The 22608-nt window shown below is 42.5% G+C and overlaps 1 protein-coding gene across 1 annotated transcript in view; it reads left to right on the top strand.

Moving 5' to 3' along the window:
- Positions 1-22608, top strand: part of SLC6A19 (solute carrier family 6 member 19) — a 254175-nt gene that overhangs the window by 99287 nt on the left and 132280 nt on the right. Inside the window, 1 exon segment of the mRNA XM_030209679.1 lies at positions 8741-8881. Coding sequence (XP_030065539.1) covers positions 8741-8881 — 141 coding nt within the window.

Here is a 22608-nt window from a genome sequence, read left to right on the forward strand (position 1 = left end):
AGGAGTAATGTGCGTGCTGACCTTTTTGAGTTCCTGGTTGGTAAATCTATGAGGTCTGACATATATACCGGGGCCTCGCCGTGGATGATTTTATGGACCAGGGTATAGATTTTGAATGCAATTCTTTCTTTCAGTGGGAGCCAATGCAGTTTTTCTCTTAGGGGTCTGGCGCTTTCGTATTTCGCTTTTCCACATACAGTATGAGCCTGGCTGCTGTGTTTTGGGCTGTTTGGAGTTTCTTAATGATTTGTTCTTTGCAACTGGCATATATGGCATTACAGTAATCTAGGTGGCTTAGCACCATTGATTGAACCAGGCTGCGGAATATTTCTCTTGGGAAGAAAGTGTTTTACTCTTTTGCTGAGGCCACTTTTAGCATGGCTGTAAAATGGCCATAATATCTATTTTTCCATTAATTTTCCAGTTAGCATGTGGCCATTAGCGTGTGAAACTTTACCACCACCTATTTACTAGGTGGTAAGAGCTCCCGCACTAACGTCTGGTAATCAGGCAGCATACAACAATTTACTCAGCGCTACTCAATTAGTGCAGGGCATGTCTACTCTCCACCTCCACACATGTCCATGTGCTAAAAAATAAAACCTACTTTTTAGCACTTGGGCAGCATGCGCCAATTCCAAAACTACCGCAGGGTGCCTGAGTGCATCCTGCAGTAGTGTCTTTTAACATGTGGTAAGCACGTGTTAGTGCTTACAACGCCTTAGTAAAAGGGCCCCCATAGTTTGGGGAGGAACATTTATTAACAGATAATTGAGCCAGAACTGGTGGAAGCCTGTTTTCACATTGATCTGGATATGCATTTTTACATTTTTGTAAATGATTATGGGGCCCTTTTAGAGAGCGGCAGTAAGCCCAACATGGGCATACCACTTGCTCTTCTGGGACTACTTCCGGCCCAATGCGGCCACTGGCAGTAGTCCCGCCCTGAGCGTGCATCATTTCCAGGGGGAAAAGAAAGCCTCCAAAAGTGGCTTGTGAAGCGGTAACTGGGCATCGCTGCATGCTGCCCAGTTACTGCTGGGTTAGCGCGGAACCCCTTATCGCCATCTCAATTGGTGGTAGTAAGAGCTCCCTGTTGCATGGCCACACGGTAAGAGTTCTCTTATCGCATGCCATGTATGGCTGGGTGCTTTTTACCTGCTGCAGTAAAAAGGGCCCTGGTGTGTGGGCAAAACAGCCCCTGCCACTAGTGCAGGGCCCTTTTTCTTGCAGCTTGGTAAAAGGACCCCGGCTATATGTATTGTTTAAGTGTTTTTAGATTGTTTAGTGCATGTTTTAATTTGATATTATGTTGAGATTTATATTTTTAGCTGGTTGGTGAAGTTTTTGCTACTTATTAATATTTTGCATGTTATTTTTATTGTTGTTATGTTGCAAAATATTGTAATTGGATAGACACCCATTTTGGGTAATTTGGGGTCTAAACATGTCAAAGTTTCAGATAATTCACCTGTATGCATGGCTATGATCTGATTCATATAGTTTTAAAGCAAAAATGAAGGTTTTAAATATTTGTTTTAATTAAAAATAGAGCCTGGAATGTTAGGTTTGAACTGCATGAAATCTTGATGCTGATTGGGACTGAGCAAAAACAGCCATATGAGGAGAGCAATAGAAGACATCAAAGAGTGAGGAGGTGCTGCTCTAGGTGTCTGTGTAGAAGGATGAATTTGTGAAGAATAAATGCGAAAATAGAAGAAAACAATAAATAATTGATTGAGGGGTTCTATTACTAAGAAAGGGGGCCTGCGCTAGCATCAGCACGTATTTTTCAGACAGTATTCATGTTGGGAGAGGTTTTGACTTTACAGATACACTACGTCATTTTTACACTATCTATTTGAGTTTGTTAGCGCTGTTTAAAGGAGTTTATCTCCCCCCTTTTTTGTGTTTGCCTTCGAAAGCACTGGAGTACTTGGATCCCTGAGGCAGGCGTTGTTACGCTGAAACACGGCCCGTGTTGGGTCTTTATGAATAAAAGGACTCTCGATTGTTCCACTTAAAGGCCCTGTTGTGCTTTTTTCTGTTGATGTTTTACCACTTATCTTTGGACACGGGAATCGGCTCTAAGTGCTCTTCTATAAAGGGCACTCATCCCGGAGAATCCTTTATAGAACAGTGCTTAGTGCTGACTTTTCCGGTACCTATTTTTGAGGGCCATTTATAGAATTCCCTCTTAAGTATAAAATTTGGCACCTAACTTTACACAATTTGGGAGATAAGTTGCAAAAACTGCACTTGCACATTTAAGATGTAATTTTTTTTTTTTTAAATCATTTATTTATCATTTTTTTCATTTTACAAGGATCACTTGCAAAACAGTAAAACAGAGATGATTGTACATTAAAGCAATATTAGAAGAAAACAATCTCAACAAGATAAATGGATTTTATACAATCTTTCTCTTTCTTAGACCACAAAATAAATAGGGAGAGTGAAACAAGACAAGGAGATCAATTTAAACAACAGCAAACAAAGAAAACGTGGTATTAACCCGATTATCCCCAGTTATTATTTATCTAAATCATTATTCCACTTTGATCATCTGGTTGGTTTCTTCAAGACCATAACGGTGCATAGTCCATCAATTTCATTGGAAACATACTTATTGTCCAATATTAGTGAAAGTAATACACCTAATTTCATTTTTTTTTCCCTTTTAAAACCAGAAATTGTTTAACAATACAAACCCTTGAATCTCCAATCCAATTCCCGCTGATTAAAGTAATCCCAGTTTCACAGGCTTCACTCCTTTTGAATTAATATATTAAGAGGAATCATTTCAGTGGAAAAAAAACATTAGGAGTCATACCCGGTGTTACGTCTGTGGCCGTGACCACCCTCAGACTTACCCTGTTTCTGGGAGTCAGTGGCTGTGCTGGCTTCTGCTTGTCTCTGTGTCTGTCTCTGTCTTAGTTTCTCTCTGGCTCTGTGTGCTGATTGTCCTACTGAACCTCACCTGTGTGGGCTATGCCTTTTCCAAGATGGCTGCCGCCGATTCCTCTATGCCAGTATCCAAGATGGCTCCCGCTGGGCTGACTTCTCTGTGTGTCAAGCCTCTGTTTGGATGCAAGGTGATTGCTGCAGCTGTGCCTCTGGTGTGGAAGGGCTTTATTAATCACTTAGAGACTACAGCCCTGGCCTTTGCATTTCATCTAAGGGCCCTGGTGTATAGAGTGCTCTGTACACTGTTTCAGTGTTTGCTCTGTGTGAGTTTCTATGTTTGACTAGATAGCTTAGGCACCGTGTGGCTTGTTAGCCTGTGTATAGCTTTGCTAGTGCTCTGTGTTTGTTTAGACTAGCCAGCTTAGGCACCGTGTGGCTTGTTAGCCTGTGTATAGCTTTGCTAGTGCTCTGTGTTTGTTTAGACTAGCCAGCTTAGGCACCGTGTGGCTTGTTAGCCTGTGTATAGCTTTGCTAGTGCTCTGTTTGTTTAGACTAGTCAGCTTAGGCACCGTGTGGCTTGTTAGCCTGTGTATAGCTTTGCTAGTGCTCTGTGTTTGTTTCCAGTGCATGACTTGTTAGCTTGGGCACAGCTTTGTTGTTAGCTGGTGTATAGCTTTCAAGTCTCCTGAGTGTGCTCTGTGTATGTTTCTTGTGTATGACTGGTTTGCCTGTGTATAGCGTTTCTATTAGCCTAGGTACAGTTTACTAGTCATTGTGTTTAAACCTGCCGACTGCCAGAACCCTGCCTGTCGGCCCTGCCTGCGCCTAGGTGCCAGGGGGCACTCCTGGATCTTCATTCCTGCTGTTCCTGCTTGCAAGTTCCAGTTCCGGGTTTTCCTGTAAGTCCTACCGGCTGCCAGAACCTGAGGGCTCAACCCTCGGGGAAAGGTGGTCAAGCGTAGGTGAAGCCTAGGTCCAGTGTGTTCCAGTCCAGCGGGTTTCACTCCTGTATGTTCCAGTCCTGTGGGGCCCTCCAGTGTGTTCCAGTCCAGCGGGCCCCACTCCAGTGCGCACCCGTCCGGTGCATTCCAGTTCCGAGTGTTCCGGTGTAGAACTCCAGTCCGGGGTTCCGGTCCAGTTTTGTCTCATCTCTACCTTGGAGGTGATCTTGCCTGCCACTGCCGCTCCACGGTAGTGGCCCATGGGCTCACGAACCCAGTGCTCCCAGGGAAGAAGCCTGACAGTATGCCAAGGTCCTCGAGCACGCGACACCCGGAACTCTGGGAAAACAACAATCTCGATATTAATCATCTGTAACAATATTCATTTTGTTCAAATTTTTCTGGTCTTTTATCATTTTCAAATCTTAACCGTTTCCTACTTCAGTAGAACTTCATTTGCTGTATATTCTCAAAGGATTCGATTAGATTATCCATGTGGCTCATTAACAAGACTATATCTGAAGCAAAGTCATTCTCTACCACCGTCAGGTCCTGGAGCATCCTCCAGATGACATTCAATGCAACCTCCACGGGAGCCCAAAACTCCAAGCTGATAACTCTTAAGGGTTTAGGAGTAGCACCGCCGACACGGGTTCAGCTGTAAACGACTTCCGTTTCAGCATACACTCCTGACTCACTCCTCCACTCCTTTGGGCATGGTGGTTAAATGATTTTTGAGCGATGAAGTTGTTTCCAGGTCCAAGAGCATCGACGCTCCTTCGTCGGCGCTAATCAAAGGACTCATCAACCCAGTCATCTATGGGCAGCTCGTCACACAGCGGTCCCACACTTGCTACACAGGGGACAAAACGCTGGTCATCGGCGGCTGACCCCCCATTGTCCCCTTCCTCTGTTAAGGCAACTGCAATGCAGAGAGGAAATTTCAAGTGAACAAAAACTGAACTTCAGAGGACAGCTGGGCCGTTGAGTGTACGAGCTTCAGGTCACCAACTTCCCCTCTCCCTAATTTGGGACACTCTTTGTCTGGTTTCTCCTCAGAGGCCTGTCTGATATGGGTAACCCTTCAGCATAGCCCTCTGAGTCATTGAAACACGGAAGCCCCTCCACCACTTACAAGGTGGTGTCCCTTCGGAGGGGTAAGATGTAATTTTTTTTTATAAACTATCTTCATTTGTAACATGCTGATTTACATGACAGATGGCATCTTATAAAATTAGGTCAAGTTTAACAGTACACATGATGCAATCTGGCATGTACATGTACAGTAGGCGTGCTCGGGGTGAAATCTGGGTGGAGGATGGGTGGAGTCAAAATCTATGCATGTATATTCCAAAACACATGTGATAGTGTTTTATGCATGTACATTTACACCTGCGGAGAAAGGACATAGGGCTAGATTCTATATATGGCGCCTGAAAATTCCACGCAGAAAAAAATTCTCCTAGGAGTGTTCTCTAAAGCATACATATATTTTATAAAATAGGCATAAATTTCCACGCGGTATATAGAATATGCTGAGTGCCTCGCCACACAACCATATTTAGTTGCAGCCATTTACGCCATGTTTTACTTGGTGTAAATCCCAATGCCTAAATTAGGTGCACAGTGGGTGTCAGGGGCGCATAGCCCAGGCCCACCCACTTAAGCCCGAGACTCACACAGGAATGGTGCACTCTGACCACCAATGATCCCTTCCCTTCACTCGCACCCCATCCCATGGATCTGACACTTCTCTTTTTCCCTCCCTGCTTCTGCCACAGTGCTTCCAACTCACATCATTGGTGCTACCTGGCAGCGATTCACAAACACACAGGCTGGCTCCAGTGTTCTCTCTGCCACGTCATGCCCTCTCTGATGCAACTTCCTATTTAGGACGAAACGCGGCAGAAGGAACTCCGGAGCTACTGCGAGCCTGTGTGTGTGTGAATTGCTGCTGGGAGCACCAATACTGTAGGTTGCAAACACTGCAGTAGAAGCAGGGAGAAAAAAAGTACAGAGGTGCCGGACTGGGAGCTGGAGGCGGGGAAGGGAGAAAAGTGCTCGACTGGTTGGGGGGAGGGTCACTGGAGGGGAAGGGAGAAAAGTGCTTGACCGGGGGGGGGGGGGTACTAGAGGGTATTGCTGGAGGGGAATGGAGAAAAGTGCTCGACTGGGGGAGGGGCACTGGAGGGAAGAGAAAAGTGCTGGACCGGGGGAGGGGCACTGGACAGAAGAGAGAAAAGTGCTGGATCCCTGGGGCAGGGGTGCTGAAGGGAAGGGAGAAAAGGGTGGGGGAGACAATGAAAGCAGAGAGAGGGAGAGAACGCTAGAGAAGACTGTGTGTGAATAGCCGAATATATTGTGGAATAGTCTGATATATGCTTAGGAAAATTTAGTGAAGCCAGTCCAATATTAATAAAGTTGCATTAGTTAAGAGTTGAATCCCAAATTCAGTTTAAAATAGTCTATCAAGTGCATAAATGTGAATGAGAGGGGTGAGAGAGAGAGAAAGGTTGCACATAGGGGTGAAAGGGAGGAAGGGAGAGATGCTGCAATGGGGGTGGATGAGAGAAATGTTTGACCTGGGGCACAAGGGAGGGAGAGAGAGAAATGGTGGACAGTAGGAGAGAGGCAGAAATGTTGGACATGGCGGAGGAAGGGAGTGAATGCTGCATGGGAGGGAAGGAGGGGGAAGAGAGATGTTGGATCTGGTGTACAAGGGAGGGGGAGAGGGAGATGTAGGACATGGGGTTGGATGAGAGACAGGGAGAGATGCACAGGAGATGGAGAGGGGAGAGAAGAAGATGTTGGATCCAGGAACAGATGAAAATGATGGAGAGATGCCAGACAATGGGAGTGAGGGAAGAGAGAGGGAGAAATGTTGGATCATGGGGGACAGGACAGGAGGGTAGAGAGAAGGGACGGGATATATCAGGCTACAAAGGTGGGGGGGGGGAGAAAGAGAGAGCAGGTGCTGTGCTAAAAGGGTGGAGGGAGGAAAGCACTGGGAATGGTGGAACCATGTGGGAGCGGCCAGGAGGAGGGGGAGGAGGAGGGTGGCAAGAAACTGGATGAGAGGATAGTGATTACAGAGGGTAGAAATATGGTAATGGAGAATAGATTAAAGATGGAAGGGAATGGAAGGCTGCAGAAGGAGTGAGATGGGGAATGAGAGAGCTAGTGGATGAAAGAAGAAGATAGAAATCTGATAGGTAGCTGAAAAGTAAAAAGGAGGAGAAGGATGAGAAAGAGGTGAAATTTGAGTTGATAGAGAGGCGGAAAAGAAAAAAGAGAGGAAAGAGCTAAAAAGGAACAATCAATATATCAGAGGTAGGTGTAGTGAGGGAACAGACAGCAGAGAGGAAAAGACAAATGGACAGCAGCCGCTTAAAGGAGAATTAGTAGATGACAGATAGGAAATTGGAACCAACATAATGAAAAAATAAAACATCCAGAAAACAAAGGTAGAAAAAAGCATTTTATTCTGAATGTTTTAAATGGAATATATTAGCTTTGGGAAATGTGCATAGCAAATGTCTTTGCATTGTGTTCAGTAGAAAAGAAATGCATTTCTGTTTTTATTTCTCCAGTGTTGTAGTAGTATATGTTAATTTTAAATTCTTGGGGTTCTCAATTCAATTCTTATGTAAATATTTTAATTTCTAATTTGTGATTCCTTGGTCTGTATTTGGTGAAGGTCTGTCAGTGTGATAGTATTGGTAGGTGGGGAAATTGGAGGGTAGGCAGGGAGGAGAGAGGATCAGAAAAGGTATCCTCCTTTATTTTCTGACCTGGACTACAGCATGTCTAACACTGACCCTGATCCTTGCTATATAACTGGTGGGGATCCCCAGGCATTCCCAGTTGAGAACCTCCTCCAAAGGCAGCCAGAATTCCCTTCTACCAAACTCTCCAGTCGGCGACAGCATTCTTGAGCCACCAACAACTAAGCACGCATGTGGTGCTGGCATTAGTGGCTTAGGGACATTGCTGCTGCCTGACAAGCTTGGTAAAAGCGAGTTCTGGCTGCCTTTGGAGAAAGTCTTCAGCTAACAGAGCTTGAGGATCTTCATTGGCTAAAGTATTTATATTTTGAGGTGGAGGTACAGCGGGGCAGAGATAATTTTGTGTCCACCCACTTTAGGCTCAGGCCCACCCAAAATTGACTGTCTGGCTACACCACTGGCAGGTGTATTCTATAATAATGCACATAGATTTTAGAAATGCCTGTGCCATGTCCATGGCCATGCCCCCTTTTCAACTATGTGACTTAGAATTTAAGGGCACCAGATTGTGCAAGTAGTGTGCACAAATCTTCATTAATGTCAATTAGTGCTGATAATTGCTTGTTAGCATCCAATTGACAGCGCTGATTAGCTAGTTAACCAATTAAGTTCTGATCACTGTTATAGAATATGCTTCGATTTCCACGCAGAAATTAAGGCACGATATATAGAATCCAGGGGATAATGTCCATGCCTTCAATCTTGTGATTTCTGCAGAAGTTGTGCTAGTATAAATAGGTACCTATTTGTCTTTATACAATAGGCAAAAAATAAGCAACTTTCTGCTCTATTATCCTAGGCTCCTGTTATAAAATTACTATCTACAAGTTCTGAGTGATGTTACCGTGAGCCTCTTTTTTGAAGGAGCTTTGTGTTAAAATGGCTATTCTCACAGAAAAACTGCGAACATCTGGATTTCGATGTCTCATTTCCTACCTAGACACCCTATACAAAATCAGGGTTCAAATGTTTTTCTTTCATTTATAACATTTCTGCTTGAATTCTTAATGAAATAATAATATAAAAACATTCTAGGGCTATATTATTCAGGCTGTCATACAATTTTCCCTTTATAAAGTGGTTTTCCTTTTTTGCTGTGCATTTTAGGTGCTTTCATGATTCCCTTTCTAATCTTGCTGGTTTTGGAGGGTATCCCACTTCTTCATCTTGAATTTGCCATTGGGCAACGACTGAGAAAAGGAGCCACTGGGGTGTGGAGCTCAATTAACCCTTACCTGAAGGGAGTGGGTAAGTCATTCTTATTTCACCACATGACATGTGCATAAATAGATCTTAGTATTAATTTTTGTATGTTGTCAAACTCCCAGCTTTCAGCTTCAGTTCACAGATAGATTCTGTAGTAAAAATTAGAAAACTGCATAGTGAACTGCATAAATTTACATGTTTGACAGCTTTAAATATTGTTCTTGCAAAAAAATTGAAATGAATAGTTTTCCAGCTGTTCTTTTTATCTTAATATGTTCTTTTATTTGTTTTGCGTTATATTTTCAGATTCAGCCTTTTCTCCCTCTTAGGCCTCAGATCTCTGTCGCTGACATCCGCTTTCCCAACCTTCTTGTTTTAGAGGATTTTAATATCCACTCTTTAAAACCCTGTAGAGCCTTTGATAGGCACATGCTTTCCTTCTTGTTGGACTTAGATCTTGAACAGCACATTCAATTCCCTACCCATAAAGCTGGACAAACCCTAGATTTAGTATTATCTCACCATTCTGACTCGTTAATTCACTCACTTTCTCCTCTATACTGGTCTCTTGGTCTGATCATTTCTTTATCTACTTCTGTTCTCGTTTTTTCTACCTCATCCCATACTGATTTTTCTGCTTTTTCCTTTTTTCCACTTGATTTTGTTTCCTATCCCCTTGAGGAGCAGTCCCTGCTATGGGACTCATCCTTATGTTCTATGGTTTTCACTCACATCCCAATTTATACCTGCACTACCAGACCATCTCATAAACCCTGGTACTCGGGTGGCTTTAGAATTCTTAATGTCACACCCCTCACCTTTTCTTTGTGGCCTCCAGCAGCATTCTATGCCAAGAAGAATATGTTTACTTCCTGGAAGCACAGCATTTCCTTTATAGTCGTGCAAGAGGGCGCTAGAGTCAGTGCCTTTGCAACAGGTCTCTTAGAGTTGTGTAGAGTGGGTTGCAGCCTTGTTCCAGCCTGAGTCTTGTTCCTGACTGGGTTCCAGTCCTGTTCTTGCCTGTGTCTCTGGGCCCTCCAATTCTGCATTCCCTGGTCCTGACTTTGTCAGGCCAGGTCCCCAAGGGCCATCTTAAGGGCCACCCCCTGGTTCTGACTTCATCAGTCCAGACTCTCAAGGGCATTCTTCAGGGCAATTCCCTGGCCTCAGTTCCATTGGGTCAGCCCCCAAGGGTCTTCTAAGAGCCATCCTCTGCTTACATCCTCACTAGGGTGTGACTCGCTTGCCACTAGTTGGGCCTACCTAACCTTCAGGCTAGTTGGGTAGCATAAACCTGACTGTGGCCCAAGGGCTCACCTATCTTGAGCCATGCCAGATTGCAAAGGCCATGAGCTCAGGCGAGTCACCCACTTTGCAGCTGCTCCAACAGTTGGCTCTTCAACTCCAGCTGGATCTTAGATCTGTCCAAGACCTGACTACCCACTTGGGCCACCTCCAGGACCTCACTCAGGAGGTCCAGCTAGGACAGACTCAGCTTTAACAGTTTACAGAAACTCTTCAGGGGATCTGTGCTTAGCTTGTCATGAGTCTGCGCAGGACCTCCGGTTCTAAACCCACCTCTAGAGCCCACCCCAACAGCACCGCCTCTGGCTCACCATGTGCTTCATCCTCAGCACTGCCACACTTTGATGGGAACCCCAAGGCATGTTGAAGATTTATTAACCAGTGTTTTATGAACTTTGAGCTCCAGCCCTCCAGCTTTCCATCTGATTGGCTCAAGATCACCTTTATCATCTTTCTCCTTTCTGGGCAAGTGCTTGGCTTGGCTTGTGCAAGCAGATTGACCTGCTTATGTCCAATCTGGTGGCCTTCCTCATGTGCTTCCAGCAGGTATTTAATGAGCTGAGGCTTCTGTCTTCAGTAGCTTCCAAGCTCCTAAGGGGCACTAACTGTGGGTCAGTATGCCATTCAATTCCACCCCATCCAATCAAGGAGGAAGGCATCTGATGCTAGCCTGCTGTGGGACCTTAGTCTGGAGGACTTTGTTATTGAGATAAGTGACACAAAAGATCCACTGAGGGTACCCTACACTTGGAAGATTTGTCGGGCAATGACCATATTTAGAGACCACTCTTGTGGTTGCATTATCCTGTTTAGCCTGTTTGCCAGACTGTTGTATTTCCCTGCCAGGTATATGGCTCAAAGTACCATGCCATGCCATGGCTGGTGGCCCACTGACACATCCCAATTACCTCCTGACACGAGGGATGGGAACCCGTACCCCCTTGCTTGTTGACACAGTACATGGCAAATTGATTGTCTGAATTAGGACAATTTTGTTCAACAGCCAATCTCTGAAAGCCTTTAGTGCATTCCAAATTGCTCAGAGCTGTAGAAGATTGATTTGAAGCTCGGCCTCCTGAGCTCCTCAATCTAGACTGATTTGAATCTTATCCTACATGGGCTCCCTATCCAAAACTGGATGCATCCATAGTCAGAATCTTTTGGGACAGAGGAATTTGTAATGGAAGTTCAAGGATCAATGGGTCAAATGATCCATCAGAGAAGTGACTGAGCTAACTCTGGCGTAACCATGGTGACATCCTCAAGGTTCCCCATGACCTGACACCACTGAGTGCCCAACAAATGGAGGTGAGCCATGGTAGTGACATGCACTGTGGAGACCATGTGGCCCTTTAACCTCAACATCTGCTGAGCTGTGACCTGCTGGCTGCAGTGAACCTGAGTGGTGATGGCAAGGAGAGCATCCGCCTGTACCTGAAGCAGGTAGGCTTGAGTCTGCACTGTGTCTTGCAGAGCTCCAGTGTACTCCAGTTGTTGAATGGGGGACAGATGAGACTTTGGGTAGTTTATTACAAACCCTAATAACTCTGGCACCTGAATAGTCCTCTGCATGAATACTTGAATATCTTCCTTTAATGTGGTTTTGAGCAGGTAGTGAAACACATGAACTTTCCATTTGTGTAGAGATGCTGCAACTAGGGCTAGGTGTTTTGTGAACACTCTGGGAACAAATGGCAGAATGCAATACTGGTAGTGGTGTTTCCCCACTCAAAATCTGAGATACTTCCTGTGACTTGGACTTACCTGAATTTGGGTATAAGCATCCTTTAAGTACAGAGAGCATAGCCAATCAGTTTTTTGAATCATGAAAAATCATCCTGAACTTTTCTTTGACCATGTATTTGTTCAGGGCCCTGCTTTTTTATGCACAAGGAAGTACTTGGAATAGAATCTCTTCTCTTCTTCCCTGGTGGAATGGCTTCAACCGCGTGGGCCTTTAGAAGGGAGGAGAGTTTCTCTGCGAGCACTTCCCAATACTGAGAGCTAAAATTTGACACACTTGGTGTGTAGTTTTAAGGAACTTGATGCCAATTGAGGGTGTAACCCATCTGAACTAGTTGTGGAATCCACTGGACTAAGGTTACAAAGGGCCACCTTTTACATAGTAACATAGTATATGGTGGCAGATAAAGACCTGTACAGTCCATCCCGTCTGCCCAACAAGATAAACTCATAGCATATGAATATTTGACCTTGATTTGGCCTTGCCAATTTCATGGCATGGACTGTAGAAGTCTGCCCAGCACTGGTCTTGTTCTCCAACTACTGAAGCTGTCATCGAAGCCCCACTCCAGCCCATCCAAATCTGTCTAGCCACGATCAGAGCACAGACCATAGAAGCCTGCCTGGCACTGGCATTGTTCTCCAGCTACTGAAGCTGAATCTGTCCAGCCATTATCAGGGCACAGCCTATAGAAGTCTGCCCAGCACTGGCTTTGCTTCCCTGTTACTGGTGTTGCCATCTAATCACTGCTAATTGTTTGGTTCCATGGCTTCTATACAGGATTCCTTTGTGTTTATCCCACACATTTTTGAATTCTGCTACCGTTTTCATCTCCACCACCTCCTGCAGGAGGGCATTCCAGGTATCTACCCTCTTCATGAAAAAGTACTTCTTGACATTATTCCTGAGTCGGCCCCCTGCAACCTCAAATCATGTCTACCACCTTCCCATCTCTGGAAAAGGTTTGTTTGTAGATTAATATCTCTCCAATATTTGAATATTTGTATCATGTCACTCCTGTCTCTCATTTCCTCCAGGGTATAAAGTTCAGGTCCTCAAGTCTCTCCTTATACATCTTGTGTTGAAAAACCCACACTATTTTTGTGACTTTTCTCTGAACTGCTTCAAGTCTTTTTAAGTCCTTAGCAAGATATGGCTTCCAAAACTGAACACAGTATTCCAAGTGAAGTCTCACCAACGACTTGTACAGAAGTATAAATACCTCCTTTCTTCTGCTGGTTTTACCTCCCTCTATGCAGCCTAGCATCCTTCTGGCCATGACCACTGCCTTCTTGCATTGTTTTGTCACTTTGAGATCCTCAGACACCATCACCCCTGCCAGGTATGTGGCTCAAAGTACCATGCCATGGCTGGTAGCTCACTGAATATCCTGATTGCCTCCTGACACAAGGAGTTGGAATCCATACCCACTTGCTTGTTGAGACAGTACAAGGCAACCTTATTGAATTAGGACAATTTTGTTCAACAGCCAGTCTCTGAAAGCCTTTAGTGCTTATCAATCTCTCTTCTCCTATTCGGTATATCTCCTTTGGATTTCTGCACCCCAAGTGCATCACACTGCACTTCTTGGCATTAAATTTTAACTCTAAATAATCTCTTTGGGTTGCCAAATAAGATAAAACTCATAGCATTATTCCTAATTCTATACCAGTAACATTCACATTAAGATATTTTATAGTACTCAGTGTGAGTAAAGTGCCAAGCACCACATGATGTGGATACCAGCTATAGCACTTAACTGTATACCATCATTGCATCGGGGTCCCTCTCCACCTACCCTTAGGCAAGATAGATATTATTTGAATTCAAAATACGCTGTGTATTGAAGTATAGCAAGTAATCCAAAAGGGTGACTAAGATCTTCTGTCCATTCAAATGTTGCTGCTTGTAAAGCTATATGTTCAGAATTTTTGTTCATTGATAACTTATCTTGAGACGAACTCCTCCAATGTGGTGCTGTTCTTACAGCTGTACTGCTGGCATCCAACGATAACTGTAAATAGTGATTTACATTTCCAAAAACCAAAAGTGTAACTCCCTCTCCTGTTCTCAACGCAGAGCCACATTTTGCCTGAACAGTGTCTTCAGGAGAACAAGTTAAAATCCAATACAAAATATTTTGAAACAACTCTTAACTCTCACCGAAATCAATATTATTCAAAAATTACTGCTCAACTGTTTTCTTCAAATGTTAATGCATTGAAATTCCAGATTGGCTATCTCTGAGTGGTCCAATCAAAATCCCGCATTCCTCCCTGTTTCGCCAGAACGCCGGCATATGCGCTATTCTATGACCTTTAAATATCCTGCAGTGGCAAAGTTCTTTGATAATGATAGGCCTAAATTTCTATCGATGTCCTAGGAGATCCAATCAATTTCCCTATTTAATCCACCAGGGGATACTGTGTGTGGCCCAATCAAAAATGAAACGCTATTCCTTCTGAATTAAAAATGATGAAACGTCCCCTCCACATTCAGAACGCACTTGTGTCAAAACTACAAATTTTAGATCTATTTCTGTGTGATGGCAAATAGCTCAATGGTCTACTAATGGTGCCTCCCTCTTAGACGTTCTTAAATTGCTTGGATGTTCTGCTATGCACTGCTTTATTTTACACCTAGTTTGGCCTATATACCATTTTGAACAGGGGCATTGTGTATTGCGTACACAACTTGGGCTGTATCATAATCTGTATGCAATCTCAATTTATATTCCCTACTGGTTTGGGGATTAATGACTGATAGAGTAATCATAGCATGTCTACAGTACAAATGTTTTCAGCAACAAGTATGTCCTGTCTGCTCAGTGGGGATCAAATTCCTAGATTTAAAAATAGACAGCATTTTGACCATATTAAGGGCTCTGGTGTATAAAAATCAGGGTACCTCCCTAAATTGAGAGTGTAATTATAAAATGGGCCAGTGTTTGTTGATAATTTGCCTAATGACTCTCCCTTGAGATGAATATGGTATGACACATTGTAATAATTTCCTATCCGCATCTATTTGCTGGCCCCCTTGCATCAACCAGCATCTGTGTGCATTATATGTATTCTTATGAGCCATTCATATTACTCTTCTGGGATAATCTCGCAGTTTGAACCTCCTCACCATCATGGATGCATAGTGTCCAAAGGACTCCTGAGTGCTGCACAGTTGCTTGATACTCGAAAATTGTCCCATAGGAATACCATCCTTTAATCTTTTAGGATGATGACTCTTGTAATGAAGGATGATATTTCTATCAGTAGGTTTTCTGAACCCTGATGTTTGAAACATACCCTAGCTGTAAAGTATATGTATATCTAAAAAGTAGACTTCATGTCCTCCTATATGTGATGAAAAATTAATATTATGATCACAACGGTTAAGATATAATAAAAACTCTTGAAGCTCATTAATATCACCTGACCACATCAGAAAAAAATCATCAATGAATCGTTTCCACAAAACTATATGATTCATGTAGATTTATAAACATGCAAATTTTCAAATTCTGACATATACAAACGTGCGACTGTAGGAGCCACTGATGCCCCCATTGCGACTCCCTTAATTTGTAAAAAGAATTCCATTTCAAAATCAAAATAATTTTTCATAATAATCAATTTTGCTATTTGGTTAAGAACTGATTTTTTATCCATGGACACCTCCATGCAATGAACATAGGATTCTATTACTGTTAACGCACTAAAGTCTATTTTGAATTCAAATAATATCATGCTGTTGACCATAGACAAATTAAATAACATAATATCAGAACAGCAGGGGGAACTGGCAGCTATAAAGGAATCTTTAAAACAATCAATATCAACATCGGAGTATGAACAACAACTTCAACAACATGTAGTACTAATGAATAAATATAGACAAGAAATTCAGATGCAGAAGGTAGGTAAGTTCAAAAGAGATGAACTAGATTACACCAAAGGTTATGACTATCCATGGATGGACAAGAGACGAAAATCTAGACGTAATCATAAAAATAAGATAGTAGCATTCATTAACACGTCCAGTGAATCCTCGAGTGATGAGAGTAAATCCTCTGAACAAAAGTCGATGTCAATTAGGAGATTCAGGATAAACGGCTGCATTGAAACAGGACATTTAGGGAATCCCAGTAGAGAGGTTTCAACAGTGCTTAAAGTAAACCAGGTGTGCTTAATAAGAGAGCAGGATAAAAGATGCACATTATACCCTTCAACTTCTAAGCAGCATGTAGATCAAAGGAAAAAAAACACAATTCAAATGCCTGTATACAAATGCTAGAAGTCTAAAAAATAAGATGAGGTACATATAATAGGCATCTCAGAGACTTGGTGGAAAGAGGACAATCAATGGGACACTGTGTTAACGGGGTACAAATTGTATCGCAATGATAAAGACGATCAAAATGGAGGGGGGTTGCGCTATATGTTAAAGAGGAAATTAAGTCAAATAAAATAAACATTCCACATGACACAGATAGCAGTGTGGAATCATTGTGGATAGAAATTCCATGTGTGATGGGAAGAATATTCTTGTAGGACTGTACTACCTTCCGCCGGGACAGAATGAACAGATGGATGAAGAAATTGGCAATACTATAATAATGGGTGATTTCAATTACCTCAATATTGACTGGATAAATGTTACATCAGGGAGTGCCAGGGAGATAAAATTTCTAGATGTAATAAACGACTGCTTCTTGGAGCAGCCAGTCCATGAACCAACAAGAGGGGGAGTCATTTTGGATCTGGTCCTAGGTGGTGTGCATGGCATAGAGCGAGAAGTGGCAGTGTGGGAAACAGTGATCATAACATGATCAAGTTTGAGCTACCATCTGGGATGAACCCGCAAAAGAAATCTACTGTAGCTGCATTTAATTTTTGAAAGGGCGACTGTAATAACATGAGGAAAATGGTTAAAAAGAAACTAAAAGGATCAGCTGCAAAGGTTAGGACACTAAATCAGGTATGGCCATTATTAAAAAATACCATCTTGGAAGCCCAGTTCAGGTGCATTCCACGTATTTGCAAAAGTGGAAAGAAGAGAAAACGTCAGCCAGCATGGTTAAAAGGTGAAGTAAAAAAGCTATTACAGCCAAAAGATTGTCCTTCAAGAATGGAAAAAGGACCCAAATGAAGAAAATAAGAAGCAACATCTGGCAAGTCAGATGCAAAGCATTAATAAAGAAGGCTAAAAGAGAATATGAAGAGAAACTTGACACAGAGGCTAAAACTCACAGCAACAACTTTTTCAGGTACATCAGAAGCAGAAAGCCTGCGAGGGAATCCATAAGACCGTTAGATCATGAAGGAACAAAAGGGGTGCTCAGGGAGGACAAGACCATAGTGGAGAAACTGAATGAATTCTTTGCTTCTGTCTTTACGGAAGAAGGTGTAAGAGATCGGCCTGTATTGGAAATGGTTTTCAAGGATGATGATGCGGAGGAATTGAAAGAAATTTCAGTGAACCTGGAAGATGTGCTGGGCCAAATTAACAAATTAAAGAGTAGTAAATCACCTGGACCGGATGGCATACATCCAAGGGTACTCAAAGAACTCAAGCATATGTAACCTGTCATTAAAATCGTCTGTAGTACCTGAAGATTAGAGGGTAGCCAATGTGACACTGATTTTTAAAAAGGGTTCTAGGGGTGATCTGGGAAATTATAGACTGGTAAGCCTGACGTTGGTTCCGGGCAAAATAGTGAAAACTATTATAAAGTATAACATTATAGAACACGTAGACAAACATGGTTTAATGGGACAGAGTCAGAATGGGTTCAGCCGAGGGAAGTCTTGCCTCACCAATTTGCTTTATTTCTTTGAAGGCATGAATAACCATGTGGATAAAGGTAAGCCGGTTGATGTAGTGTATCTGGATTTTCAGAAAGCTTTTCATAAAGTTCCTCATGAGAGACTCCTGAGAAAATTAGAGTCATGGGTTAGGAGGCAAGCTTCTGGTGTAGATTTGGAATTGGTTATTGGACAGAAAACAGAGGGTAGGGTTAAATGGCCATTTCTCTCAATGGAGGAGAGTGAACAGTGGAGTGCTGCAGGGATCTGTACTGAGACCGGTTCTATTTAACATATTTATAAATGATATGGGAATCGGAACGATGAGTGAGGTGATCAAATTTGCAGATGATGCAAAACTATTCAAGGTTGTTAAAACACATGTGGACTGTGAAATATTTCAGGAAGACCTTAGGAAATTGGAAGACTTGGGCGTTCAAATGACAGATGAAATTTAATGTGGACAAATGCAAGGTGATGCACATTGGAAAGAATAATCTGAATCACACTTACCTGATGCTAGGGTCCACCTTGGGGGTCAGTGCTCAAGAAAAAGAGCTGGGTGTCGTTGTAGATAATACGCTGAAATCTTCTCAGTGTGTGGCGGCGGTCAAAAAAGCAAACAGGATACTAGGAATTATTAGGAAAGGGATGATGAATAAGACTGAAAATACTATAATGCCTTTGAATCGCTCCATGGTGTGTCCGCACCTTGAGTATTGCATTCAGTTCTGGTCGCCGTATCTCAAAAACGATAGAGCAGAATTAGAAAAGGTTCAAAGAAGAGTGATTAAATGATAAAGGGGATGGAACTCTTCTCGTATGAGGAAAGGCTAAAGAGGTTAGGGCTCTTCAGCTTGGAAAAGAGACGGCTGAGGGGAGATATGATTGAGGTCTACAAAATCCTGAGTGGTGTAGAACAAGTAGAAGTAGATTGATTTTTTACTCATTCCAAATGTACAAAGAGGACGTTACAAGGAAATACTTTTAAAACAAATGGGAGGAAATATTTTTTCACTCAATGAATAATTATGCTCTGGAACTCTTTGCCGAAGGAGGTGGTAACAGTGGTTAGTGTATCTGGGTTTAAAAAGGTTTGGACAAATTCCTGGAGACAGATATGGGAAGCAACTGCCTGAGATTTGTAGTATGGAGTTTTGCCACGATTTGGGTTTCTGCCAGGCACTTGTGACCTGGCTTGGCTACTGTTTGGAAAACAGGATACTGGGCTACACGGACCATTCATCTGACCCAGAATGGCTACTCTTATGTTCTTATGTTCTTAAGAACTATAGCTACGTAATGCAAGGTTCCAAATTAGGAATTACCGACCAGGAAAGGGATCTAGGTGTCATCGTTAATGATACCTTGAAACCCTCTGCTCAGCAGGGCCGGTCTTAGGCAGGGGCAACAGGGGTAGTGGCACAGGGCCTTATGCTCCCAGAGGCCCCGCAGATGCAGCCCCAGCATTGGTCAGAGTCTTGTTTCACAGTCTTGGAACACCCACTGCAATGTTCCCCAGCCTTGGCTAAGGTTTTTTACCTTAGTTGTAGTTGGCATGTGGCAAGCAGCAGTCACCGTTTTTTCAAGGGAGCCTGTCTCTGTTTGGCACCTAAAAGGGTTCTTCTATTTGGCTTGGAGTGATGCCACACCATGCTGCACCTAAAGTTGTACTTTGCTGGGCCACGAATGGTATGGTCCATCTTGGGTGTGTTTCTGTTTGCAAGAGAACCGTTTCTCAGACCCGTATGTCGGTGATTCTGCTATAAGTAGTAGATTATTGAGTGTAGCTTGTACCATTTCCTCTTTGCTGCTGTCTTAATCTGCAGCACCAGTATCTATGTCCGAGATTTGGACTAGACAGCAGGGACAGTTCAGTCCTTGTTCTGTTCCAGCTGTCTTGGAAACTTGCCAGGCGCTAATCTTGGTTATAATACAAAATCCAACTTCCAAGTCTAAATGCACGAAAGGGTTTTTCTCATCTTGTGTTTATGGGGAAAAAAAGTTTGGTACAGTAAGATCACATGAAGATGTCCTTTTGTTTTTTAAACTTAAATAAGGCCTTAAACGGTGAAGATTGTAAACGAATATGGCTGTAATGTTTCATTTGTGCTTCAGTGACTAGTGAGAAGATGTTTGGGATTTAGGAATGCAGGTTATTATTATTTATAGTATTTGTATCCCACATTCCCCCATCTATTTGCAGGCTCAATGTGGCTTACATAAATTTGTTAACATTGTCATTGCAGGATATCAGATACAGTTAGTAATGTGTAGCGATTAGGAAGGGAAGATAGAAGAAGGGAGAGAGTGGTTAGGGTAGTTATAGAAATTAGGCGTTCATAATTGAATGGATTGGTGAGGTGACTTATTGAGGCTATAGGTTCTCATTGTAGGCCTTGTTGAAGAAGAATGTCTTCAGAGATTTTCGAAAGATAGTTGTTTCGTTGATTGCTTTCAGGTCTGTAGGTAATGCATTCCAAAACTGCGTGCTCATGTAAGAGAAGGTAGTGGCATGCATCAGCTTGTATTTAAGTCCTTTGCAGCTGGGGTAGTGCAGGTTGAGAAATTTGCGGGATGATCTTGTGGTGTTTCTGGGAGGTAGGTCTACGAGGTTTAGCATGTAGATTGGGGCGTCTGCGTGAATGATTTTGTGTAGAATTGTGCAGATCTTGAACGCAATACGTTCCTTAAGTGGGAGCCAGTAAAGTTTCTCTCTTAAGGGTTTTGCACTTTCATATTTAGTTTTTCCAAATATGAGTCTGGCGGCCGTATTCTGGGCAGTTTGGAGTTCTTTGATTGTCTGTTCTTTGCACCCAGCGTAAAGTGCATTGCAGTAGTCCAGGTGACTAATTACCATTGACTGTACCAGGGTACGGAAGATGTGTCTCGGGAAGAAAGATTTTACTCTTTTGAGTTTCCACATGGTGTAGAACATCTTTTTCGTCGTGTTTTTCACGTGGGTATCAAGAGTGAGGTTTCCATCAAAGGTGACTCCAAGAATTTTCAAGTTTTGTGAGACAGGAAGGGAACAGTATGGTGTGATTATGGTGGAGAAGTTTTTTGTGTTATGTTGTGAGGTTGTGTAACTCAGTCTAAAATGTCACTGCACTCTAGGTTCAAATGTGTTTTGTTGCTTTTTTCTGTTTATGTATGTTATATTGTTCAGTTAGGAAAAGCTTTCTAGTGTTTTAAAATAAGTAGAGCCAAGTGGTTTTCATTTGCTGTCCTATTCTCTTCCCTAATAAGAACAGTGCAGTTCTACTTTGGTATACAGTTTTACAGTTGTAGCCTGTTAAATATGTTGTGGTGGTCTGAATTGTATGTTTTATATATAGCATGACTGTAAAAAGAGAAATAACTTCAGTAGTTAAGGACCTGGGTTTGATGCATGTGGGAACTAAATGAGATGAGTGTCGTGTTTCGTGTTACATGGTTGATGTATTAAACTTAGGGAAAGTCTCAGAGGTGAGAAGAAAAATCGAGGAACATTATCTAATTATTTTAGGTAAAGTGTAACTTCTGATCAGTTACCAGCAGCTAAACTGGGAATGAGTCCCTCTACTGAATTTGTGAATAAGTTATGACTTATAGGGTAGGGATTCTATTCTTGGCCTCTTATACATTATAAATGTAGGTGTTTATTTTCCAGCTAATTGTATCTTTTTTGGTGGTGGTGGGGGAACACAAAAAAAAATCTGTATTTATGGTGTTTTTGTGCCATAAGTACTATTGATAGTTATCTTTTATGGTAGAATCAAATATATTGTTTGTGTCATTTTATTTCATTTTTTAGTTTAATGAATGGTTTGCCAAGCTGCCTTTTGGTAAGTTTTATGGAAAGGATGACTTCCATAGATCTTAAATTAAAAAGATTGGTGGGGGGCAAATCCTTGTCATCGGGGGCGGGGCTAGGTAGGCAAGGGGTCAGGAGGGCCCCACTGAACTGATCTCCACAGGGCCCCGCAATTGCTACAACAGGCCCTACTGCTCAGTGTGTAGTGGCAGCTAAGAAAGCCAATAGAATGTTAGGTATTATTAGGAAAGGAATGGAAAACAAAAATGAGGATGTTATAATGCCTTTGTATCGCTCCATGGTGCAACTGCACCTTAAATATTGTGTGCAATTCTGGTCACCGCATCTCAAAAAAGATATAGTGGAATTAGAACATATAGAGAAGGGTGACAAAAATGATAAAGGGGATGGGACGACTTCCCTTTGAGGAAAAGCTAAAGTGGCTAGGTGTCTTCAGCTTGGAGAACAGACTGAGGAGAGATTTGATAGTGGAGATGAAAACGGTAATGGAATTCAAACATGTGTGGGATAAACACAAAGGAATCCTGTTTAGAAGGAATGGTTCCATGGAATCTTAGCGGAGATTGGGTGGCAACGCAGGTAATTGGGAAACAAAATTGGAGCTGGGCAGACTTCTACGGTCTATGCCCTGATCATGTCTGAATAGATAGGGATGGGCTGGAGTGTAAATTTTAAGGGGCTTCGACGTTAGCTTCAGAACTTAGTACAAGAACAGTGCTGGGCAGACTTCTATGGTTTGTGCCCTGAGAAAGGCAAGGACAAATCAAACTCAGATATACATATAAAGTATCACATACCATGTAAAATGAGTTTATCTTGTTGGGCAGACTGGATGGATCGTACAGGTCTTTATCTGCCATCATTCACTATGTTACCACGTTACTATGTCTATAAAATAATGAGTGGAATGGAACAGGTAGATGTGAATCGCTTGTTTACTCTTTCCAAAAATACTAGGACTGGGAATGCAATGAAGCTACAAAGTAGTAAATTTAAAACGAATCAGAGAAAATATTTCTTCACCAAACGTGTAATTAAACTCTGGAATTTGTTGCCAGAGAAAGTAGTAAAAGCAGTTAGCTTAGCTGGGTTTAAAAAAAGA

This window comes from Microcaecilia unicolor, chromosome 1 (genome assembly GCF_901765095.1).
Source record: "Microcaecilia unicolor chromosome 1, aMicUni1.1, whole genome shotgun sequence".
NCBI lineage: Eukaryota > Metazoa > Chordata > Amphibia > Gymnophiona > Siphonopidae > Microcaecilia > Microcaecilia unicolor.